The 23,468-nt window shown below is 40.2% G+C and overlaps 1 protein-coding gene across 2 annotated transcripts in view; it reads left to right on the top strand.

Annotated features, from left to right (window-relative positions):
* LOC109844451 (peptidyl-prolyl cis-trans isomerase CYP19-4-like) overlaps positions 19,940 to 23,468 on the top strand; it is a 14,135-nt gene continuing 10,606 nt past the window's right edge. Inside the window, exons 1-2 of one of the 2 annotated variants that reach the window (XM_020413499.1) lie at positions 19,940 to 20,066; positions 20,604 to 20,682. In XM_020413499.1, the coding sequence (XP_020269088.1) occupies positions 19,986 to 20,066; positions 20,604 to 20,682 (160 nt within the window). In that variant the 5' untranslated portion in view covers positions 19,940 to 19,985. Of the gene's footprint in view, positions 20,079 to 20,603; positions 20,683 to 23,468 lie in introns of both variants that reach the window. The other variant, XM_020413498.1, reaches the window with a different exon arrangement.

Below are 23,468 nucleotides of genomic sequence, written 5' to 3'. Positions count from 1 at the left end.
ATAGGGTTTACAATCACTCAATCTAAACCCTCACACAAACTCTCAGATCCCTCACACAATTATCTCTCTCAAAAGGGGATGCACAAATAAAGAACTGCTGCAGTCAAAACCTTCTGCACACCAATCAGCCGCTGCCTTCGCACATGAATCAGCCGCCCAAAATCTCCGTGTACATGCGATTTTCTTCTCCAAAGCCGCACACCTCTGTCCTTTTCATTTGCTGCCGCCAGGAACCCCCTCAATTGCTTGCACTCAACCCTAGAAAGAATCATGCTTTTATATATATGAACAGTAGAATCGGGTGGGCCTGGCCGTATTTTCGTTCACCAAGGCATTTGTGTGGCCCCCACACGTTTTGAAAGCCGCGTGAACTTCTTGGCTTCCGCTGGACAAACGTGGCCTCCACACACGTGACTCCACCAGACTCCCCAAACGTGGCCTCCACAAACGTGGCCTCCACACACGTGACTCCACCAGACTCCACATTCACAATTCTCCACCTCGGCGAAGTTTTCTCAAAACTGAGCTGACACCAACCAAAAACAAATGCCTCACTTGTTGTATCCAGTACGCCATGGCAAAGACTCATGACAACGGACTCCATCCACAACAAGTCGAGACCCAAACGGGAGTGCGAACACTCACCCAAAACAAATAGTGTCTACTCACCAATCAAACTGAGTCTACACCGACTATACCAAATGCCTCACTTGCTGAGACCCAAATGGGAGTGCGAACACTCACCCCAAATGTCGATGTCGCTTATCAAATCGATCTCACCCCCAACTAATCCAAACCGACTGCATCGTAAAGACTGCCTACGTATCCTCTTGCCCAAAGAATCAAGCCGAACGTAGTTCATCCAAATGGCCGCTAACGACCTCAATCCAATAGAAGAGTTTGCAACCCTTCTCCAACATCACATTCAAGTCTGCGGCTGATAGCACTTCCAATGGCCCCAAACTGAAATAATCCAAACATCTCCACCTGAGATGAACAAATGGCCATATCCAGACTACATCTATCAGCTGTACTCGAATCAATCAACCTATTATCTGCATCCAAAACAACATGATTCCCAAACTGTGTCACATCAGCTGGAATCCCAAATGATGCAGTATGATCTAGAGTTTCCACCCAACGTGGAGTAGCATCACTCTCCACCCGCTGCGATGTTCCAAAGATCTGATCACCACTCTCCACCTGTCGAGAGTTAAACGTGACATACCTGCTCAGAACAAAGTCAGAAGCCAATACCTGATAATCAAACACGCCTCTGAATCCCAAATGTGCTATCGGATCAAATCTCACATCCACGATGTGACCAAGTGCTGGGTAGCCAAACATCCGACGCAACCCAAAATCTGTAGCAGCTCTACCAGATCCCATATCTCTACATGCAGCAGTCGGCAACCTATACATAAGACGGCCCAAACATGTCGTAGCCTGCATACCAATGCCAATGCTCGACATCAAACGCTGATCCTCCTCCAGAAAGGAACAGCTCCCCAAATCTGCCATCTCATCATGTCGCCTCAAAGTTTCCACACCAATGAAGTGTCTCCTATTGCCGTGAGCTCGGCACAAACGCAAGAAAGAACCCCTACCATAACTTTCTGCCAATACACTTCCTCCATTTGTTGCGGGCTTCTAGGACTTCACACCAACGGGACTTGGTTGCAACCCACCAATGCCTAGAGCAATCCCCAACTGCGAAAACCACACACCTATTACCTCCCAATGCTGCTCCCTTGGAAGGCCCCCGAATGCCTGAATGAACACCCCTTAGAAGACCCCTCAAATGATGGATAGAAGTGCCAAACTCCACCTCGGTCTTCTTGCTCATACCAATGGGTTCACAGGACTTCAAACTGCAGGTCAAAGCACTCCTTAAAAATCTATACACAACATTTCCAATCAAATAACCCAGCATCAAACAACGCCACAGTCTAGCCAAATCTGATGAAGTCGTCATCTCCCTATCAATCGTCGTGCTTCCGAGCAAATAATACAAATTGCTTCTTCTGACGCCCTTCATCACAATCATGGATCCCGATGTGACCTTCAAACGTGCATCCATCAAGGTCACTTTATAGCCAGATGCCACCAAAGCTCCTAGTGAAATGATGTTCTTCGACAACTGCGGAACGAACCTCACTTCATTCAACTCTCGCACCATCCCGTCACTCATCTTAATTCGAACGGTACCAATACCACCAATAGAGCATGCATGTCCATTACCCATGAGCACAACATCCTCTCTTTCCAACTTCTGAAAGCTGGAGAACCAACCCCTCCTAGGGCATACGTGGTATGAAGCACCCGAATCCAACATCCACTCTGTAGAGTTGGCAACACAAACTGACGGTAGTGCAGACAACGAATAGCCTGAAGAATCCGAATCTGAATTGTTGCCACTAGTCTTGACAACATTCACCTCTGAAGCTTGTACAGCTTTCCCCTTATTCTTCTCAGGTCAATCTAACTTTGGGCATTCAGCTTTCTAATGTCCATCCTCTTTACAAAAGGCACACTGATTCCTACGAATCCCACGATGTGCACATCTAGACTGCGACCTCCTGCTTCGGTTTGAACCATTTTTTTTTTTTTGCTTTTGTTGTGCGAGTGGAATGTCATCTTTTAATTTGAACTTGAATCCGTATTGCAATTGGTATTTACTAAAAGAGGACATCATTATACCTGTATCTCATCTGTATTTATTCATCTTGATATGTGAGTCACATGTTTCATGTGTTGTTTCTTGGCACCTAGGAGCGTAAATGGTGTCTGAATCTGGATAATTTGATCCGAGTATTAGGATATTTTATCAGACTTGGATATGATCCCGAACCCGATAATGAACTCTAAAACAGTTTTTGATTGTTGTAGTTATATTAGCGTATTTGGTAATGTTAAGTAAAAGTTATAAAAGCTTGAATTCATAGCAATCTGAATTTATGAAAAGAAAAAAAAAACCAACGTGATTATACGCATATCTCATTGTTACTCGATATGACGCATGTGGTAACTGCGGCTTAAATCCTAAATCAGTTATAGTCTATTAATTTTGATAAAGTAATTTAGAACATGTTTAGATGACAAGAAACATTGAAAGAAAGAAGCAGATCAAATAATTAACTTCTAAAATTATGAAGTAGGAAGTAACAAAAGTAATATTTTTTTGCTTGTTTCACATATTTTTGAAGTACCGGAAATGGTAGATGTTCCTCTTCGTTCACTTTTTTTGAGGAAGTTGTTGTGCGCAGCGGAAATTTCGGCAGCACCTCCGGTGCGCAAGGTGCACAACAAGAGATTAGATCACAATGAAATTCTTGCTTCTCAAAGGAAACAAGAACCAAAAGCCAGATATCTCATCAAAGTGAGATATCAGCTCTTCCTCTCGTCAGCTCTAGGACTGCGCGTCGAGGGTCCTCTCGTCAGCTCTAGGACTGCGCGTCGAGGGATCCTACAAGCTATTACAAATCACGGCAAGAACACAAAATTTTTACGTGGTTCGGCAAACTGCCTACGTCCACGGGGCAAGGAGGGGGGAGATCTACTATTAGAGGGAGAGATACAAATAGGGTTTACAATCACTCAATCTAAACCCTCACACAAACTCTCAGATCCCTCACACAATTATCTCTCTCAAAAGGGGATGCACAAATAAAGAACTGCTGTAGTCAAAACCTTCTGCACACCAATCAGCCGCTGCCTTCGCACATGAATCAGCCGCCCAAAATCTCCGTGTACATGCGATTTTCTTCTCCAAAGCCGCACACCTCTGTCCTTTTCGTTTGCTGCCGCCAGGAACCCCCTCAATTGCTTGCACTCAACCCTAGAAAGAATCATGCTTTTATATATATGAACAGTAGAATCGGGTGGGCCTGGCCGTATTTTCGTTCACCAAGGCATTTGTGTGGCCCCCACACGTTTTGAAAGCCGCGTGAACTTCTTGGCTTCCGCTGGACAAACGTGGCCTCCACACACGTGACTCCACCAGACTCCCCAAACGTGGCCTCCACAAACGTGGCCTCCACACACGTGACTCCACCAGACTCCACATTCACAGTGTGGCCATCTGCAATGAGTTTTCTAGATGGCTATGTCATTGGTGATGCATCATCCTAGACGGATTTATTGTCGACGGTGTATCCTAGATGCACGACCATCTATGATAGGTATTTTGTAGACAGTTTTGTGCTACACCCTAGAATGTTTCGGCCGTCTAGGATGAGTGGATCTCTACTAGTAAACAATACCAATATAGAATACCTTCAGACATACTTGAATCATTTTTAACCTATCCACCCTGAAATGAAGTTGACTGGTTTGAGGGAAGTGCTTGATGTCAGCGAGAGCCAGAGTGAGTTGGATGGAGGCACCCACCATGGTCTTAGTTGTTTTTAGGAGAATTGAGAAACAAAACTGTGATTAAAGAATTCACGAAACAAAGAAAAGAAAATAGCAAAATGCAGAGTAGGTTGTTTTTGTTTTCGGCTTGGATAGGAAATAAAAATGGGAAGTAGATGTTATGTGATTAATTGTAGAGGTTTTTGTCATTTTAGCCCAAAGTTATACCCCTACTTATTTATAAACCCATTCAGTTTCATAAATATTTATGTACCCAAGATACATTCTCTCACTTATTTTTAAACCCAATCCTTATAATATAAGGTATTTATGTATAGTATTTCTCAAAATTCCCAAAATACCCATCCTTTAATCTGTAAATAGATCTAGGAATGTCAGAACAAAGGAAATGACACTTCTCTTGGCTTCATTCCCCAATTTCTTCTGACAATCCCTAGCTTCCAAGGTTCTCCAAGTCCTTTGTAACGCCCTTGATTTTCATTTGAAGTTTATACACGTGCTGCAGTTTTCTACAGAAAACTACAGTACGTGTATAAACTTCAAATGAAAAATGGGTATAGAGTATAAACTCTAAATTAAACCAAACTAGTTCCAAATGAAAGCTGTATAAGTATAGTTTCTAAAACACGAAACCATTCTTAAATTAAGTTTGTATAGAGAAAGTTATACTTAATTTACCAAGGACATGGATTTTCACACTGGCTGCAGTCCAGGGTGAAAATCAGGGGCGTTACATCCTTGCAAGGATATTCGTCATCACACTCCACAATGACTTTGAGGTTTTATCCCTCTCTAGTTCTTTTCTGCTGCCACTGCCAGCGCCGCCAGATGTCATGGGCAAGGGAAAGTTGTTGGGCAGATTGTTAGGAGTGACATGGTGGGGCAATTGATAGCGGCAATGCCGATGGTGATAATGGTGGCACCATCTAGGAACACGGCTTACGAGAGGCTATCATTGGAGGAGGAGGAGATGGCTATGGCGTCAGATACTATTGGGCTTATGGGTCAATCATCACCAACACCGACGTAGTAGCTCATGAATAATAGGTTTCATTGGCTACCGCTAAAATTGATAAATAATGAAGTTGCATGCTGAGACTTATGGTTGGGTTGCTGGAGGAGGAAGGGATCCTTATAAGAGATTGTTGAGATTGTTCCTTAGGATTTCTTATCTTTTCTTCTTCTTCCTTCATTTATCATTTTATGAGTTCTAGTTCTTTTTTCCCTTTTTCTTTTTATTCCTCATCTGCAACATGTTTGCTAGTAACATTGGAGAAGCTTGTACAATTCTATAAATTATTGGTTCTTCTATGATGATAAGAGTTTGTGATGGTAATACTACAAAGTGTAGCTTGTTATAGATAAAGTATAACTCGTTATGAATCTATATCATTCACATACTTCATCGGCGATGGATGAGTTGCTATATAATCTTTTCAAAAAATACAAATCGACGAAAAATATTTTTAAAGCATTTAATCAAACATGTGGTATGCATCAAATAATTTATATTTAATACACATAATCCCGCAAAATATTATAAATCTACTAAAAATCTTTTTTAAGCATTTCATCAAACACACAATATACATCAATCTTTGTCCATATATTTTCACATTCCCAGCCTTAAATCCAAAGTCTAATTCAATCCAACATAAAAGTAATCTCGTGACTGCAGGCAAATATGGTGGAGCTGATCCTTTAAGTGAGGACCTTGTTGAATGGCTGAAGTCGAGATGGAGGATGAGAGCGAGTTGGTGAGAGCAGTCGGTAGTCGAGGATGAGCTTGAATTGTTTGAGCTTGTTGGCCAAGGAGTGGAGGGACAAGCGGTGGACTCGATGTCTTATTTGAGCTCCATGGTGAAGTCTTTTGTGGAGGAAGTGGAGGAGTGATAGGAGGAAGAACATGGAGCTCAATCAGGAGGAAGAAAGGAATTCAAATGGTAAGTTGAAGAACTATGGAGGAGACTGGTCATTAATGGGGTGGTGAAAAATTGTTTGGAGGGGAGCAAATAGTAGAAGAGAGAATGAAAGAGAGCGTGATATGGGGATGTTGAGCTTTAAATATGTATGTAATGTATACTTATACATATTATGAAGACTTGAGTTTAAAAATAAGTTATCTTTATATTTTTGGGTTTAAGAGGCATTTTATAAGTCCATGGGTTTAAAAATAAAGTAGAGTAAAGCTTTGTGGTAAAAGACAAAAAACCCATTTTATATCGAGTTTGAGCTGCTTGGATTATTGGATGTAGGAGTGATTATGTCCATTTAAACCTTTGACTAGCCCACAATCAAATAATTAGTTCTAATAGCATGAACATTGTTAGGTCTAGGAACTAATTTCTAAACATTATTTTTATGAAAATTGTTTAGTTCATCATGCATTGCTAAAACCCAAAACTGGTGTTTGTGGGAAAATTTGTAGTAAAAAGACAGTGAAAGAAAATTGACTTGTATTCTCTCAAAATCGATTGCAATTTGGATTTCCTGATTACAAAAGAGAGGAGAATGAATTTGATTCTCCCCTTTGTTTTATTCTGGGTTCTTCACGGTGGTGATGGAATGCCTCCCTCGAATGCTCGTGTCGAGTTTGCTCTCCGTTGACAATCCGACATTTTGATTCACTAGAACGATGTCTTCTCCTCACGATTTGACATTGTGGAGAACTTACATGGTAAGTTTTAGAACTCTGAACGAGTTTAGAAGAACTCTGTAAAGAGTTGATTTGAACCGAAAATCGGTTAATATGCCAAGGCCAGAAGAGAGCTCCGGTGGTCGATCTCCAGATCCGAGAATGCTCCAAAATATCCTCTCTTTTTGCTGCCAAGCTCCAAGGTCAATCCGAGCCAAGAAGTTCCCCCTTTACTGCCAAGTCTCCGATCTCAAAAGCCAGCCCAAACTCAATTGAGTTTACCCATATTTATAGGGAATTAAGGGGTGTAACCGCCCCCCTTAATTCTCTCCATAATGGGGTTGAGAGGGGTGTAACCGCCCCCTTAATCCGCTCCTAAGTGGGGCGGAAATCCCTCAAATCGTGGAGGAAAAACGGTTCCTGCAACCGTTCAGCTTGTGTTTGAACGAGTCAAATGCCCATGTTGGCGTTCAGAATCCTAACTCCGCGTTTTAGACTGGAGACGCGGAGTTGGGCACCCGCTGGATGTTGGAAAACGCGAGGGCCACCCGCGTTTGGCTTGCTGAGGATTGAAAATGCGGGGGTCGTCTGCGTTTCAAGAATTAAAACACGGGGGTCGCCTGCGTTTCAAGAATTAAAACGCGGGGGTCGCCTGCGTTTCACGAATTGGAATGCGGAGATGACTTCCGCGTTTAGAAGGGGCTAGTTGACTTGTAGCTTCTTCTGTAGAGCGTTGTAAAGACCATTGTTGAATGATCTTCGCCTTGGCTGCTCGAAAATACGAGAGTTGTCAGATTGTAACTCCCGATGTTGATTGTGAAGACTGTTGAACTAGAGCTTTCATCGGTTGTTGTGAAGGTCGTCAGATTGTAACATTTATTAATCTACATGAAAGTCTTCAAATTATAGCCTTCTGGAAGTCGTCAGATTATAACTTCCATCATCGGTGTTTGATAGGGGATCAGCTATCTATTTTAAATTTTTAGACAGCCTACAATGGGTATGCTTGGTACCAAGCATAAATTTTATGTTTGTTAGTGAGGTGGCACAATCCCCTCCACTCACTCAAATGGGGGACCACATTCACTTGGGTTGAGGAGTGCATATGGATATGCAACCATTTGAGTGAGTGGAGGGGATTATGTCACCTCATTACCAAACACAACTTTTTGGTACCAAGCACAAGTTTTTATGCTTGGTAGTGAGGTGGCACAATCTTCTCCATTCATTCAAATGGTTGTTTATTCGCATGCACTCCTTAACTCATGTGAACGTGGTCCCCCATTTGAATGAGTGGAGGGGATTGTGCCACCTCACTATCAAGCATAAAAACTTATGCTTGGTACCAAGCATACCTATATATATATATATAATGATACTATATATTATATATAATATATGATATAGTGATATAATACTATATACTAGTATAATGCAGGAAAACTGGGAAGCGGCTGGCAGCGCTGCCCAGTCGCGCTGGGCAAGGCTTTGTCTGAAAAAAAGCCCGCAATCTCCACAAAGCCGCTCGCTCTCTCTCAAAAGAAGCCAGCCTTGTTTTTCAGCACCCCACCCAGGACTCCACTCCTTTCATCCCCTCACGCAAACCCTAATCCTCCATCGTCCTCGATCGTCTCTCATCGTTGCGGCCCCTAGTCCCCCAAGGGCCCGCACTTCCTCTACGACAGCCCGCAACGCCCCAGCTCCGCCATCTCTCTCGAGATCCCTCACTCCGCTGGCACAGATGGCTCGAGATCCCCCATCCGCCGCCCTCCTACCATTAAGCAATCACCAACTCCGACGGATATTCCACCACGGTCCCCCAACTCCGACGACCCCGCCACCCAGCCCGTCTTCGACACGTTCGGCCTGACCCGCCGAGTCTCGCCGCGCCAACACCGAAGCCACGACTCCTCCACGACCCCCCCCCGTGCGCCCCGCAGTCTCACCTCAACTCCTCCTCCCGGCTGCCGACAATCCGCCCAACCCCGCCGACCGATCTCGATCTCCCTTGAGCTCTCTCTCGAGATCCACCGCTCCGCCAACACCCCCCAACTCCAATGAAGGTAACACGGGTAAAATTTTTCCTTTTTGATCCATTGTTTAAAGATTTGAATATTGAGTCCTAGCGTTGTTATGGAATTGAGAGAGGACAAGAAATCGGTGTTTTAATAGAAGTGTGCTCATTTTGGAAAAAACTAAAAATGGGATGCTGGATCTAATGAAGAATAGCCTACCTTTAGTGCTTACCACAATCAATGTTCATAAAGAAATTTCATTAAATCTTGTTTTCCTTTATAATGAGGAGAGGGTGAGAGAATAATTACATAATAAGGTAAAATAAGTCAAATAATATTAGTTGCAGCTTTAATTATGAGAAATATCTGGTCCAGTTGGTCGGCAGAGCTTATAATACTAGTTGCAGCTTTAGTACTTCCTGTTTTTCAGAGAATGCCCATTATTTTGTAATTGTTACGCTTATGGCATTTTTAAAGTTTTTCTTCCTTGCATTTGTTTTACAACTAATAAATTCAACTAGTTAAGTGTTCGGAATGGAAGAATCAAGTGCTATTGGAAGTGAAATTGTGACTAATACTAAAAATGCTCCTAAACCGCTAATGAGAATGAAGTTTAATACTTATGAAGAAGCTTATAACTATTATAACTCTTATGTATTGTTGATAGGCTTTGGAATAAGGAAGATCTCAGCAAATTACTCTTGCAAGACTAGAGATGTGCTAGACAAAAAGTTTGTTTGCGATAAGGAGGGATATAGATCTAATAGAGAGAAGATAGATATGACTTTTCGGCGAGAGACCCGAGTGGGATGTAAGGCAATGATGAGAGTTAAAGTATTAGAGGACAAAACGTGGGAAGTCACGGGGTTTGTTGAATAACATACAAATCATGTGTTGAGTAGTCCATGTTTGCGTCAAAATATGGTCTCGTTGTGGAATTCATTATATCTTTGGTCGATTACAATAAATTCAAAAGAAATAGCCTTTTTATAAGACTTCTTTTACACAACAAAAGGAAAATTATAACTTTTTAGAAACAAACGCAGGATCGTTGTTCGGATCGCTGCTTGCGTGGGATCTTTGCCTGTGTCGGGGGTGCGTTAGCCCGTGGACCACCGATTCACAGATTCTGATTGAATCGTGAAGGTTTTGGGAATTCTTCCTTCGTTTATCGAAGTAAGAATTTGAAGCGAATATCTTATCGATGTAAGATGTTCACTCTTCCAAAGATCAAGTCTGAGCTTAGATCTCTAGGAATCGCCAAAAGCTTCTTGAGGATATTTGTGAAGAAGGAAGACTCTCTCTATTGCTCTAATTCACCAAAACTCAAACCTTTCCTGCTCCAATCTGCCCTCTTCCTTTATTTCGTGTCTAGGGAGGTATTTATAGGGGTAGGAATGCGCAACAGTTGAAACGGGGGCAAAATAACCGACCAGATAACTGTTCTTTGGCCGTTGCAGTTTACACTGCCGCGGCCATTGGCGCGGCAGTATGGACTGCCGCGGCCAAAGAGGCGGTTATCAGCACGTTCCATCGTGCGCCTAAGGCGCGACACTCTAAACTGCCGCGCCTAAGGCGCGACTCTCTGAACTGTCGCGCCTAAGGCATGTCACCCTGGCTTGCTTGTTGGTGTATCGTTGTGTCTACACTGTTCTTTTCTCATCCTTGAGTAGTGTTTGGATATCTATGAGCATTTTTTGACGCCTACAGATACCCCCTCTAAAGTATCTCAGACTCGTTATCTTAGAAAGGAGTCTGGGACACTTTGAATATGATAAGCTTTTCTTGCAATTTCGTCAATGCTTTGTTGAGGAAGTTGCGTAGAATGGTCTGTGAACGGCTTCAATCCTTGACTTCTTCATCTTTTTTAGCCTATTCAGTGCTTTGTAGAATAGCTAAAATTTCTCCGGTGCTGCGTTTATCGCGTGGCCGTTGTCGAAGTCTTGAATTTGAACTGCCGTCGAAGAATAGAGACATAGTTTATACTCATATACTCTATTGGAGTGTTCGGGAAATAGTTTAACCTTATATACCCGTTGGGAGGTAGCCAGGTTATTCTTAAGAATATTTTGAGTGATATTCTCCAGAAACTTTCTGTTGAGGGTAGGGAAACAGTTTAGACTCGTGTACCTATTGGAGTATTTTGGTCTCTTTTTTGTTGGTAGAGGTGAACCCGATGATGGAGAGGAAGAATTTTATATTCTATCTCCTAGTCTCTTTTTTTTGTTGGTAGAGATGAACCCAAAATTGGAGAGGAAGAATTTTATATTCTATCTCCTGGTCTCTTGTTTGTTGGTAGAGATAAACCCAGAATCGGAGAGGAAGAATTTTATATTCTATCTCATGGTCTCTTGTTTGTTGGTAGAGATTACCCCGGAATCGGAGAGGAAGAATTTTATATTCTATCTCCTAGGTGCAAAGAAAATTCAAAGTGGGATCCCCACTTAAAGAATCTGGACGGTTTTGAATAATCCTAACTGTCCCAAGGTTTGATTATTCAACTGAAAGTGGACTTCTCGTTCATGGAATGAATCGAGAAGAGATTTTGATTGTGGTCCTAACTGTAGTAAGGTTTGACCAAGTGGAAGTTTTGAGACGATCCTAACTGTTTAAAGGTTTGATCGTTCAATTGTGGACCTCTCGTTTATGGAAGGAATCGAGAGGGGATTTTGGTTTTGGTCCTAACTGTTTAAAGGTTTGACCAAGTGGGAGTTTTGAGACAATCCTAACTGTTTAAAGGTTTGATCGTTCAATTTGTGGACCTCTCGTTCATGGAAGGAATCGAGAGAGGATTTTGGTTTTGGTCCTAACTGTTTAAAGGTTTGACCAAGTGAGAGTTTTGAGACGATCCTAACTGTTTAAAGGTTTGATCGTTCAATTTGTGGACCTCTCGTTCATGGAAGGAATCGAGAGGGGATTTTGGCTTTGGTCCTAACTGTTTAAAGGTTTGACCAAGTGGGAGTTTTGAGACGATCCTAACTGTTTAAAGGTCTGATCGTTCAATTTGTGGACCTCTCGTTCATGGAAAGAATCGAGAGGGGATTTTGGCTTTGGTCCTAACTGTTTAAAGGTTTGACCAAGTGAGAATTTTGTGAGGGAAGATTGATCCAACGAAGTGATCGAATCTCATCTCAGCAAAAGAGTATTCGAAAATCACCGTAGGGATGTAGTGTTTATCACTTTGTTTGTAATGATCGGGTTATCCTTAAGAATATTACATTTAACATTCTTCCGGGAACTTCCCGTTACATGAATTATCCACTCCCAGCTTTCTTTGCAAAACTGGGTGTAACGAGGAATACGTTATCCTCAGTTGCATGTTTGGGTTATCCTTAAGAATATAAGATTCTCCAGGAACTTCTCATTACATAAATCATCCACCCCCAGCTTCTTTTGCGAAACCGGGTTTAACATTGTACTTAGTTGGATGACCGAGAAGCAGTTTATACTCATATACTTTTTGGAGTGTGGGGAAACAGTTTATACTCGTGCACCCACTGGAGTTAAAGGAAAACAGTTTATACTCGTGTATCCAATGGAGTTAAAGGAAAACAGTTTATACTCGTGTATCTAATGGAGTTAAAGGAAAACAGTTTATACTCGTGTATCCAATGGAGTTAAAGGAAAACAGTTTATACTCGTGTATCTAATGGAGTTAAAGGAAAACAGTTTATACTCGTGTATCCAATGGAGTTAAAGGAAAACAGTTTATACTCGTGCGCCATTATGACGCCGGAGTCAATTAATGCTTGGATCTTGTTTTTGAGTCCAAAGCAACTCTCGGTGGGATGAAGAACCCTTCTGTGGTACGCACAGTAATTTGGATCCGTAATAAAGGAAAACAGTTTATACTCGTGTATCTAATGGAGTTAAAGGAAAACAGTTTATACTCGTGTATCCAATGGAGTTAAAGGAAAACAGTTTATACTCGTGTATCCAATGGAGTTGGAGTCGTCTTTAGTTGGCTTGTTTCACCATTATGACGCCGGAGTCAATTAATGCTTGGATGTTATTTTTGAGTCCGAAGCAAATCTTGGTGGGATGAAGAACCCTTCTGTGGTATGCACAGTAGTTTGGATCTGTAATCATCTTAGCACCCTCCTGATCTTTAATAGGCGGTAGCTCGATTTTATCATTGGCGAGGAGGTATTCCAATATGGCTGGAGCTTCATCATCTTGGAAAGAATACTTCTTTTGGAACCTCGGATCGAGAGTCGCGTTCACAGCGATTGTAGATGTCGTCGGTTGGCTTCTCTCAGCTTTCTTTCTTTTAAGAAAGTGTTCAGCTTGTTCACCGCGCATTTTCAAATCTTTCCAAGTTTTTGATGGTACGACCCCCAGGGCTTCCAGGACATCGATAGAGAGATTATTGTGGCATGTTTGCAAGATGAACTCCTCTGTAACAGGATTTCTGCAATTCATTGCCTTGTTACGGAAGCGCTTGACAAAATTATCGTCTGACTCTCCGTCTTTTTGTTTCTCATCGAAGAAATTGCTGAGGAACAAACTTTCCATGTCATCCCAGCAATTAATGCTTCCTGGCTTGAGACGTCGGTACCAATCGAAGGCGGGCCCACGAAGGGTGCCAACGAATGACCGGACCATTAAAGCCTCATTTCCAGAGATCATGCCCAAATGAGACTTGAAATAAATCAAGTGCTGAGTAGGCGAGCATTTCCCGTCAAACGGTGTGAAGTTAATCAAATTGAATTTTGCCGGGTACGGTATTGAATCCCATTCCCTTGGATAGGGACATGGAATACCCGTCTTTTTCACTTCTTGAGCCGTCATCAAAGCGTTGACTTTGTTTTCAAGCTCTTTCATTTTCCCGTCATCGTTTACGTCTTCATTCGGAGGACGTTGAGGAGAATGAGTTAGACCACCCCCTGTAAGAGGTGCCATTGAACCACTCCCAATATCGTTATTGAGAGGATCTGTTAAACCACCCCCAGCGTTATTGCTATTGGGAAGAGCATCAGCAAAGATGACTTCATCCACTTCCGGATCACTGTCATCTGCAATATTTTGAATGCGGCGGCTGGATTCAGCTCGTTGACTGGACTCAGGAGGTTGAGGCCGTTGAGTTAGTACTTCTCTCATTTGTTGGATAGCTAACTCCATCTCTGTCTTCATCTCAGCTCTAATTTCTTCACGTTGCTTCGCTAGAGCTTCTTGAAGCATTTGAGCAAACTTATCGGAAGTGATTGTGAACACTTCTTTGGTTTGTCCGGTGCTAGACATTGTATCATCAGAAGCGATCGCAGAACAAGTGTCCGAGAGTTCATCCTCCGAGGACATTCTTTCATGCATTCTCTTGTAATCCCTGCGTCTGATGGCTCTTAATTGGAGTCGAAACATCCGTTGAGCAATTCTTGGATCGACTTTTCCTTTCGGGGAAAAGTCGGGATTTGAGTCACTTGAATGCCGCTTAGACTTTCTTTTATCAACCATATTAATAGTGACTTTAGGGAATTCGCCATCTTGGACAGCTGATCTTCTCTTACAGAAATGTTTTGGCTTAGGCTTCAACATCTCGGTGAAAAGCCTCTGGAACACTGAGACTCTTTGCAGGATGGCTTCTCGTTTGGAGTAGTCGCATTCTGACAGTACTGCTCTAATAAGTCGCATATAGAAACAGTGAGAGCTCAATTTTTGGACAATCCTCTTTCGAGTTTTGTTCACACCCCTAGCTTGATAGTACAACTCATCGGTATAACTACTGGAGAATCCTATCGTCTGTTGGTATGAGCCCTCAGGTATAACAATGTCTTTTGACGAACATGTCTTCTTCTGAGGATGTAAAGCCTTACTGGTGTTCTCATGACAACTTGTTGTCGCATTTGAGCGACCTAAGGTCACGTCAGGAGTCGCATGTTTAGAACCACCCTCTTGCGAGTGCAGAGTCTTAACAGGATCCTGAGTCTCGTTACGAACTCTCAAATGAGTAGAAATTGGGGTTTTCCCATCTTGAAGTTGTTGTGACTTGATAGGAGGATACTTACGACCCCCAGTGTAAGAATCTATTTGGGGTTCATTCACCGGACCCAAACGTTCTTTGACTGGAATTCTACCTCGATCATCAGGTAAAGGACCGAGGCGATCCGCCATTGCGATCTTAAACTTTAACCAGTCTGGACTGACCCATGACTTCACTGGTAACATATCAGAAGTGATTGCAGTAGACGAACCAAGAATGGATGTCGACGGAGTCAAAAGAGAGGCATTGGAAGTTTTCTTTTGGCTGCGACGAGGGAGATTGTCGCGGTTGAAGGGTGTGCCGCGGTAGCGGAAACTGCCGCGGTTGGAAGATGTGCCGCGGCAGTGGAAGCTGCCGCGGTTGAAGGATGTGCCGCGACAGTGGAAGCTGCCGCGGTTAAAGGATGTGCCGCGGCAGTGAAGACTGCCGCGATCAAAGGATAGGACCTGCAGACCCGATTTTCATACGAGTTTGGATTTGGGGATCCATACTTTGTGATTCTTTGGTGCTTCCTTAGACACTGTTTTCTTCTTTCCTTCTCGCCTTTGTTGCAAAACAACACGAGCACGAGCGGCATTTGCCCGACTCTTTTGTATCTGTTCTTTGAGAGTCGAACGAGCTCTTTTGACGAGAGTCCATTCCTCCGTCGTAAATTGTGCAGAAATGTGAGTGTCCTGCCCTTGGGGCAACTGGTTCACTTTTTGCTTCCTCGACTTTAAGTCCGTATAGTAATGGACTCCGTCGGTTTGTTGTAAAGCCTTTGCCAATTGACGAGCGCGGCGTTGGCGTCGCCTCTGACGAGCCCTCTTCGTCAGAGTTGGCGAACTTCGATCGAACGACTCCTTAATTAGGGTGGAATCATTATGAGCAGAGCTTCCGGCTTTGGGGGTTGTCGGGATAATGTTGCGAGGCAAGGCCTCAACAACAATTGGGCGAGAGTCTTCACTTTTAGCCTTCTTTGGCGTATAAGCCTTCTTCAATGATGAGATCCTCTTGTACTTGCGAGATAATGAAGATCTTGAAGAGGATGATGAGAGATATTCCTCAAACTTGGTTTGGTCAAACTCGTATTCGACCGTGGATTCAACTGGAATCTTGATCGGCTGTGACACGACGGTCTCAGCAGCGAGACCGTTGGCTCCCACTGTGGTCGCCAGTTTGTTTGCGTCAAAAGTTGGTCTCGTTGTGGAATTCATTATATCTTCGGTCGATTACAATAAATTCAAAAGAAATAGCCTTTTTATAAGACTTCTTTTACACAACAAAAGGAAAATTACAACTTTTTAGAAACAAACGCAGGATCGTTGTTCGGATCGCTGCTTGCGTGGGATCTTTGCCTGTGCCGGGGGTGCGTTAGCCCGTGGACCACCGATTCACAGATTCTGATTGAATCGTGAAGGTTTTGGGAATTCTTCATTCGTTTATCGAAGTAAGAATTTAAAGTGAATATCTTATCGATGTAAGATATTCACTCTTCCAAAGATCAAGTCTGAGCTTAGATCTCTAGGAATCGCCAAAAGCTTCTTGAGGATATTTGTGAAGAAGGAAGACTCTCTCTCTTGCTCTAATTCACCAAAAAACTCAAGGCTCTATGCTCCAATCTGCCCTCTCCCCCCTTTATTTTGTGCCTAGGGAGGTATTTATAGGGGTAGGAGTGCATAACAGTTGAAACAGAGGGTAAAATAATCGCCAGATAACTGTTCTTTGACCAGTGCAGTTTACATGCCGCGGCATTGGCAGGGCAGTAATGGACTGCCCGCGGGCCAAGAGGGCGTTATCAGCGTTTTCAGTGGCGTGCCCAACAACCGTTCTCCGACGACTTCTAACACTTTTTCGTGTTTACTGTTGTCCAGTCAGCACAGTTCTATTCTTGATATGTCGCCACGTGGGTCTCAACTCATCGTATAACACTGTAACTGGCAGCGCATCCTCTAGTAATACACGGCACCTAGCTGTCGCCAAAGCCGCGACCTATAGGCGCCGGCTAAGGCGCGACACTCTGAACTGCCGCGCCTAAGGCGCGACTCTCTGAACTGTCGCGCCTAAGGCATGTCACCCTGGCTTGCTTGTTGGTGTATCGTTGTGTCTACACTGTTCTTTTCTCATCCTTGAGTAGTGTTTGGATATCTATGAGCATTTTTTGACGCCTACAGTCCAGACAAAGCAAAAATGCGCAGATCACATCAACAATTCCATAAAACTCACAGATGTAAAAAACTTATTGATAGTCTGCAAGAAGAAGGTATGCCTCCATCCACTATTTCTCGCGTCATTAACGCAACCAATGGAAGAAAATGTGAATTAGTGACACCACAACAGTGCATTGATCATATCAGAACCCAAAGAGTCAACAATATTGGCCATGAATGCGTATCTATCATTTGACATTTTCAGAGTAAGACAGCGAATGATCCAGAATTTTATTTTTCAATAGAAGTAGACAGTAGTGGACAAATGAGGAGTGTTTTCTGGGCTGATGGAAGATCAAGAGCATCTTATTTGCAATTTAGTGATGTTGTTGTGTTTGATGTGACATACAGAACTAATAAGTTCAGTCTTCCATTTGCTCCATTTACTGGTGTGAATCACCATAGGCAGTCCATTTTACTTGGTTGTGCATTACTAGCCAATGAACAAGAAGATACTTTTGTGTGGTTATTTCAAGAATGGCTGAAATGCATGCATGGTGTTCAACCAGGAGTCATCATAACAGATCAGGATAGAGAAATATATATAATATAATAAGATATTTAATATAAACCAGGAGCCATCTTATTATATTATTATTTATTATCAATATTTTTTATTATTTTATTTATATTTTATTATTATATAATACATTATTGATATATTAAATATTAGTATTTAATATGTTAATTATATTATTATATAAGATATTTTATTTATTATATTTTTATATTATTTAATATATATAACTAATATATTAAATTAACTATAATATAGTATAGTATAATATAATATAATAAGCATGTTGATAATAACTCTATATTAATTACATTTAATATATTATATTAGATATTATATTAACACATTCTCAAACTCAAAACCAAAACACCAAACTTAAAACACCTAAAAGGTGTTATGAAATAAGTGTTGTGTTTTTGGCTTGAGGATGATTTAGCTCAAAAAACACCATGGTTTCCAAACGCATGACGTTTTGTTTTTAGAAAAAACATCATGGAAACAAGTAAAACACTATGGTATCCAAACGGAGCCAAGGTATTTATAACACCATATAGAAAATGGTTGTCCACATTATCACTTTACATCTTAGCTTTTACATTTTTTTTTGTTTTAGATTCTATTGAGAATCCTCAAATGATAAAATTAAGTTATTTGGTTTACACGAGAGATTGTGAGAAAGTGATTGTTATAAGGACCACAACCCTTTTCATTTGTGACTCTACTTGTCCGTGGGCAGCTCTACTAGACCAAGCAGTTGGGGGCATAGTTCATCAATCAAAAGACATAAAATATAACAATATGTCAATCAAAAATGCCTTCAGATATACTTGAATCATTTTAACCTATCCACTCATCAGTTTTAAAACGAGGTTGACTTGGTTTGAGGGAAGCGCTGAACGGAGTCGCCCGCTACGGTCTGAGTTTTTTTTTTTTTTCCTTGGAGAACCGAGAAACAAAATGGTGATTGAAGAATTCGCGAAACAAAGAAAAGAAAATAGCAAAATACGGAGCAGGTTGTTTTTGTTTTGGACTCGGATAGGAAATGGAAACGGGAAGTAGATTTTATGTGATTAATTTAATTGTATTGGGTTTGAGCTGCTTGGATTGTTGGAAATAGGAGTGAAGATGTTCATTTAAACGTTTGGCTAGCCCACAGCTATAACTAGTTACTACTAGTTGTTTAATTATTTTTTAAAAAAAATCCGGTGGTCCATCGCCACTGCTAGCCCCCCTTTGTCCTTCATTGTATATGATTTGTTAATAACTCCTCCTTAACCATTCGGAGTATTTTAGACCTTTTAACAACTAGTACGAACACCGTGCAAAGCACGACATATTTTTTTCCCGCTACAGTAATTCATGTTGACTGCTATAGTAATTTGTTTTTTGGATTGCTACAGCATCCCGTCTCTGATACAGTATTCCCGTGTGCTACGGTAATATTTTTTCAAAATACATTGTTCCCAGTTTCCTGTTTGTTACAGTAATAAAGCTGTAATAAAATATTGCTTAGCATGAATAGTGAATCTTGGGTTCTCCCATTTGTATAGAAGAGTAGATCTTGTGTACATAATTATGATGATCTTTTGACAGCCTAATTTTTTTTAATTATTTTCATGATCCAAAATGTTGACTGATGCTGTCATGGGGGTTATCTGTAAAATGCAAAAACTCATAGAGTGTTCTGCAATTTTAGTGGTTATTAGGGATTTAGTGTTATTTTAAGAATTACTAGGGGTTTATTGCAAACCAATGGGAAGTTCTTGGGGGTTTAGCGCAATTTGGGGGCTGTTTGGATGTTGCGCGTAAACTTAGGTGTAAACTTAGGTATTTATGACACCATATGGAAAGTCATTGTCTACCTCATCACTTTATATTTTAGCTTTTACATTGTTTATTTTGGATTGATTGAAATTTTTTAAATGATAAATTTATGTTGTTTGGTTTACATTAGAGAAATTGTTGGAAAGTGATTGTGACGTGGACCGCAGCCCTTTTCATTTGTCACTCAGTTGGTCTATGGGCCGATCTGGACCGAGGCTTTACTACTTTTGGGCCCAGGGCCCTTCCCCTAAGTGAACTTCAGCCCACAAACTCGAACACATATTAGTAAAATCTTTAACTCACCAAATTCGTTACGACCACAATCTAACCAACGACGTGGCTGCGAGTATGTCCCAATACCATCACGCCACGCGTACAACCACGTCAAAGAGGAGGGGCTACAAATCCTAATAAGTAGTCGAAGAAGAAAGAGAGGGCAGAACTGAGAGCAGCAATGGCGTCGCTAAAGAAGAGAAGCGCTAGCTCGATCTGGATCCTTCTGTTGGCGATCTTTGCAACTTTCACCCTCATTCAGGTTTATTTATATGTATATAATTTTTACCAACTTTTAACCTAATTTCATGATTTTTTTGTTCTTTTTTTTATTTTTATTTTTTTGATCTTTACCTTGATCTGTTTTGTTTAATTGTGAGAAGTCAAATCTTTGCTTTCAGATAGTAAATGTAGGTGCCTGCTTCAGAAATTTCAATTTTTGCCACTGATCTGGGTTGGTGCAATGCAATGGAACTAGGGTTTTAAGTGGAGATAAAATTGATTAGAACGCTTTGAACAAGGATTTGATTCGAAATTGGATCAAATATTGATATTATGGCTTGTATTTTGTAGAAAAAAATGAACTCAACCTTCAAATTGGTGTATAATACAGGGGAAAATATTTACTTTTGCTCCATCATTTTATACTAAATAGATTTAATTCATACATAGAAAGTGATGCCGCCAATGATTAACCTTCTTATGCGCTTATGGAGATTTTGAATTTTTTATCGGATTATTCTATGGCAATCGTAATCTTACTTGTCTAAGTTCATCTTGTTTTGTAATATATGTTCAGGCCAAAGCCACGAAGGAGAACCTGAAGGAAATTACAAATAAGGTTTACTTTGACATGGAGATTGATGGGAAGCCTGCTGGTATGGTTGTCAGAGTTTCATGCCTTGATGAGCCTAGTTATATTTATCGTATAAAATTTAGCGTAAATTATACTATACCCCTAAGGACTTTCAGCGTTTTGCAGTAAAACCCCAATAACTATCTGGAATTGCAGAAAATCCCCAATAAGTTTTCGCATTTTGCAAGTAACCCCATAGATTAGAACCCAAAAACAACATAAAAAATGCATTTGGAGAGGTGTTAGGGTTTAGTGTAATTTACCCAAAAGGTATGGGTTTTTTTTCAATAGTTGTTACAGGTTAAGTTTGATTTTGAAAGTTATTGGGAGTTTACTCCAAAAAGCTGAAAGTTCTTGGGAGTTTTGTGTGATTTACCCTAAATTTTACTTGTGTTAATTAGTTAATTAGCTTATCATGTTTTTATAATGATGTTTTCTAACTTAGTTTTCCTTGTTTATTCTAGCTTGTTAATGGGCTCTAAGATACATGGAGTTAATATGTAGAATATGAACCATAGAAAATGCCAAAATAATGCACCATTGCTTGCATTGACAAGTAATCTTGTCAAACTAGCGAATGGGCAAAAATATGCTAATATGTGTGCGACTGTGTTTTGAAGCATCTTTCAGTGGTTTCTTTCCATGAGCAATTGTGGATTGAGACATACAGGTCCATTTTGTTGGGACATTGGTCTGATTTTACAAAGAGGGCTTCTGAAGCTTTACCAATTAATAATTCTGATAGTCTGTTATTCACTTTAACTGTAAGAGAGCTTTTGACCAATTCTATAATGCACATTTTGTTAATTATATAGCCAACAGTTTCATTTGTAGCTAAAGAATTATTTCACTCATCATGACTACATTGTCAGGACCTTCAACTGATTAAATGTCTGGTAGCGTCTTTGGTTTCCACTCGTTCTTAGCTTCTTTAGTTCTAGGTATTTCAACATTTTTTCTGATTTTATTCTTTGGCCTCTGAATGTGTGAGTCCTTATCAAGTCATAGAGTGGAAATTATTATGTTCATATCTCGTGTAATTTTTGACAATTCTAAGATGTTGGTGAAGTCTTTCAAGGAAGGTTTCGAACAACTCATTTTGTATATATAATATTTCATTCGTGCATAATTCACAGCCTATCTTCGGAATCTAGTATATATAGGTTTTTGCATGCTAGGCATGACAAGTTACTCTCAGTGTCTACTCAAGAGAATCAATTTCAAAATGCCTTTCTACAACAGATATGTTTGTTATTTTGTTCAACTTCTCTTTCAGTATGACTGTAAATCTTGACCTATCAATTAATCTGTTAAATATAGGAAGCCTATTATCCACAGGAGTTGTCCTGACATATAACATTATTTAACTTTATATTTCACTTTTATTTCCATAGTCTACGTGGTTGCTGTCTCCTGCTCTTAAACTGCAAGACCTCTCCTAACCTTCTTCAAATAGGTATCAAGACAAAAGACTGTTTCATAAATGGTTATTAAAGAAATCTATTTGCTTTTTGCAAGCAAAGGCACTAAAGGAATCTATTGGCTTAAGTTACAATTTGGAAGTGACTTTTGGTTGTATTATTTAAGCTAATTAGTTCATCAGTTAGGACATTGAGATCTATTATAAGACCATTATCAGATTCTCAAGAATTCTTTTTGCAAACAATCTGATTTTGCGACATGGTTAAGTTCAATTTGTTGGAGTTGTTTAAAGGTAGAATTAGGTCGCTGAAATTATCTTTAGACTAGGGTGAGAATATGAAAAATACCATTAAAGTTTAATTATTACAGAAGCCTCCTTTAGGGGTTTTTGTTTGTTGGGGGGTGGGGGTGGGGTAGGCTCCGGTGGCAGCAAACAACTACCTTGACCTAGTTTCTGATGAAATGTTTATTGAATTCTTCAAATCCCTCTTAAAAAATGTGTGCCAGGCATGTGACGTGTTTTTAACTAGACCTAGCCAAAGTTAGTGTTGTTGCTTGTGTTTTTTTAAGAGCATTTGGGGATTCCATTTGACATTTCACCAGAAAATAGGTCAAGGTGGTTTATGCATTAATCACTAATTAGAACCCCTTGAACGTGGTTTCTGTATTAATTGAACATTAAAGGTTGTTTTTGTGCCATATGTTAGAGGTGGGTTTTGTTGAAAAAAAAAATATATACACATATGCATACATATATATCTATCTACGTATATTTATATATGAGAAAAATATAGGAACTTGGTACCAAGTACAAATTTTGTGCTTGGTAGTGAGATGATACACCTATTCACTCTCTAACCCATGTGAATATATATACACATACGGCACAGCATACAGACAAACACACATATCTACTATATATATATATATTTATATATATATATATATATATATATATATAATATATAATATATATATATATATTAATATATATATATATATATATTATATATATATATATAATATATATATATATATATATATATATATAGCAAAACTTATATCAACTTAATGTGATAGCAAAAATGTTGTCCACCAAACTTTTTAGCCACTCATATTGCCTAGGGATCCTTGCCATAATATAAAAATATATTTTTATATTAATAAATGAGGCGCGTAGAAGCTTTGGTGGACATCAACTTAAATTGATAGAGTCTTACTATATATATATATATATATATATATATATATATATATATATATACATATATATATATATTATATATAATATATATATATATATATATATATATCAATTCAACTTATATTTTGTTGTATTTCAATCAATCGTATCTGAATAGAATTTAGAAGATTTTACTAGACTCT

The sequence above is a fragment of the Asparagus officinalis genome, chromosome 6, assembly GCF_001876935.1.
Source record: "Asparagus officinalis chromosome 6, Aspof.V1, whole genome shotgun sequence".
NCBI lineage: Eukaryota > Viridiplantae > Streptophyta > Magnoliopsida > Asparagales > Asparagaceae > Asparagus > Asparagus officinalis.
Note: the sequence above shows the minus strand (reverse complement) of the source record. Positions and strands in the feature narration are given on the sequence as shown.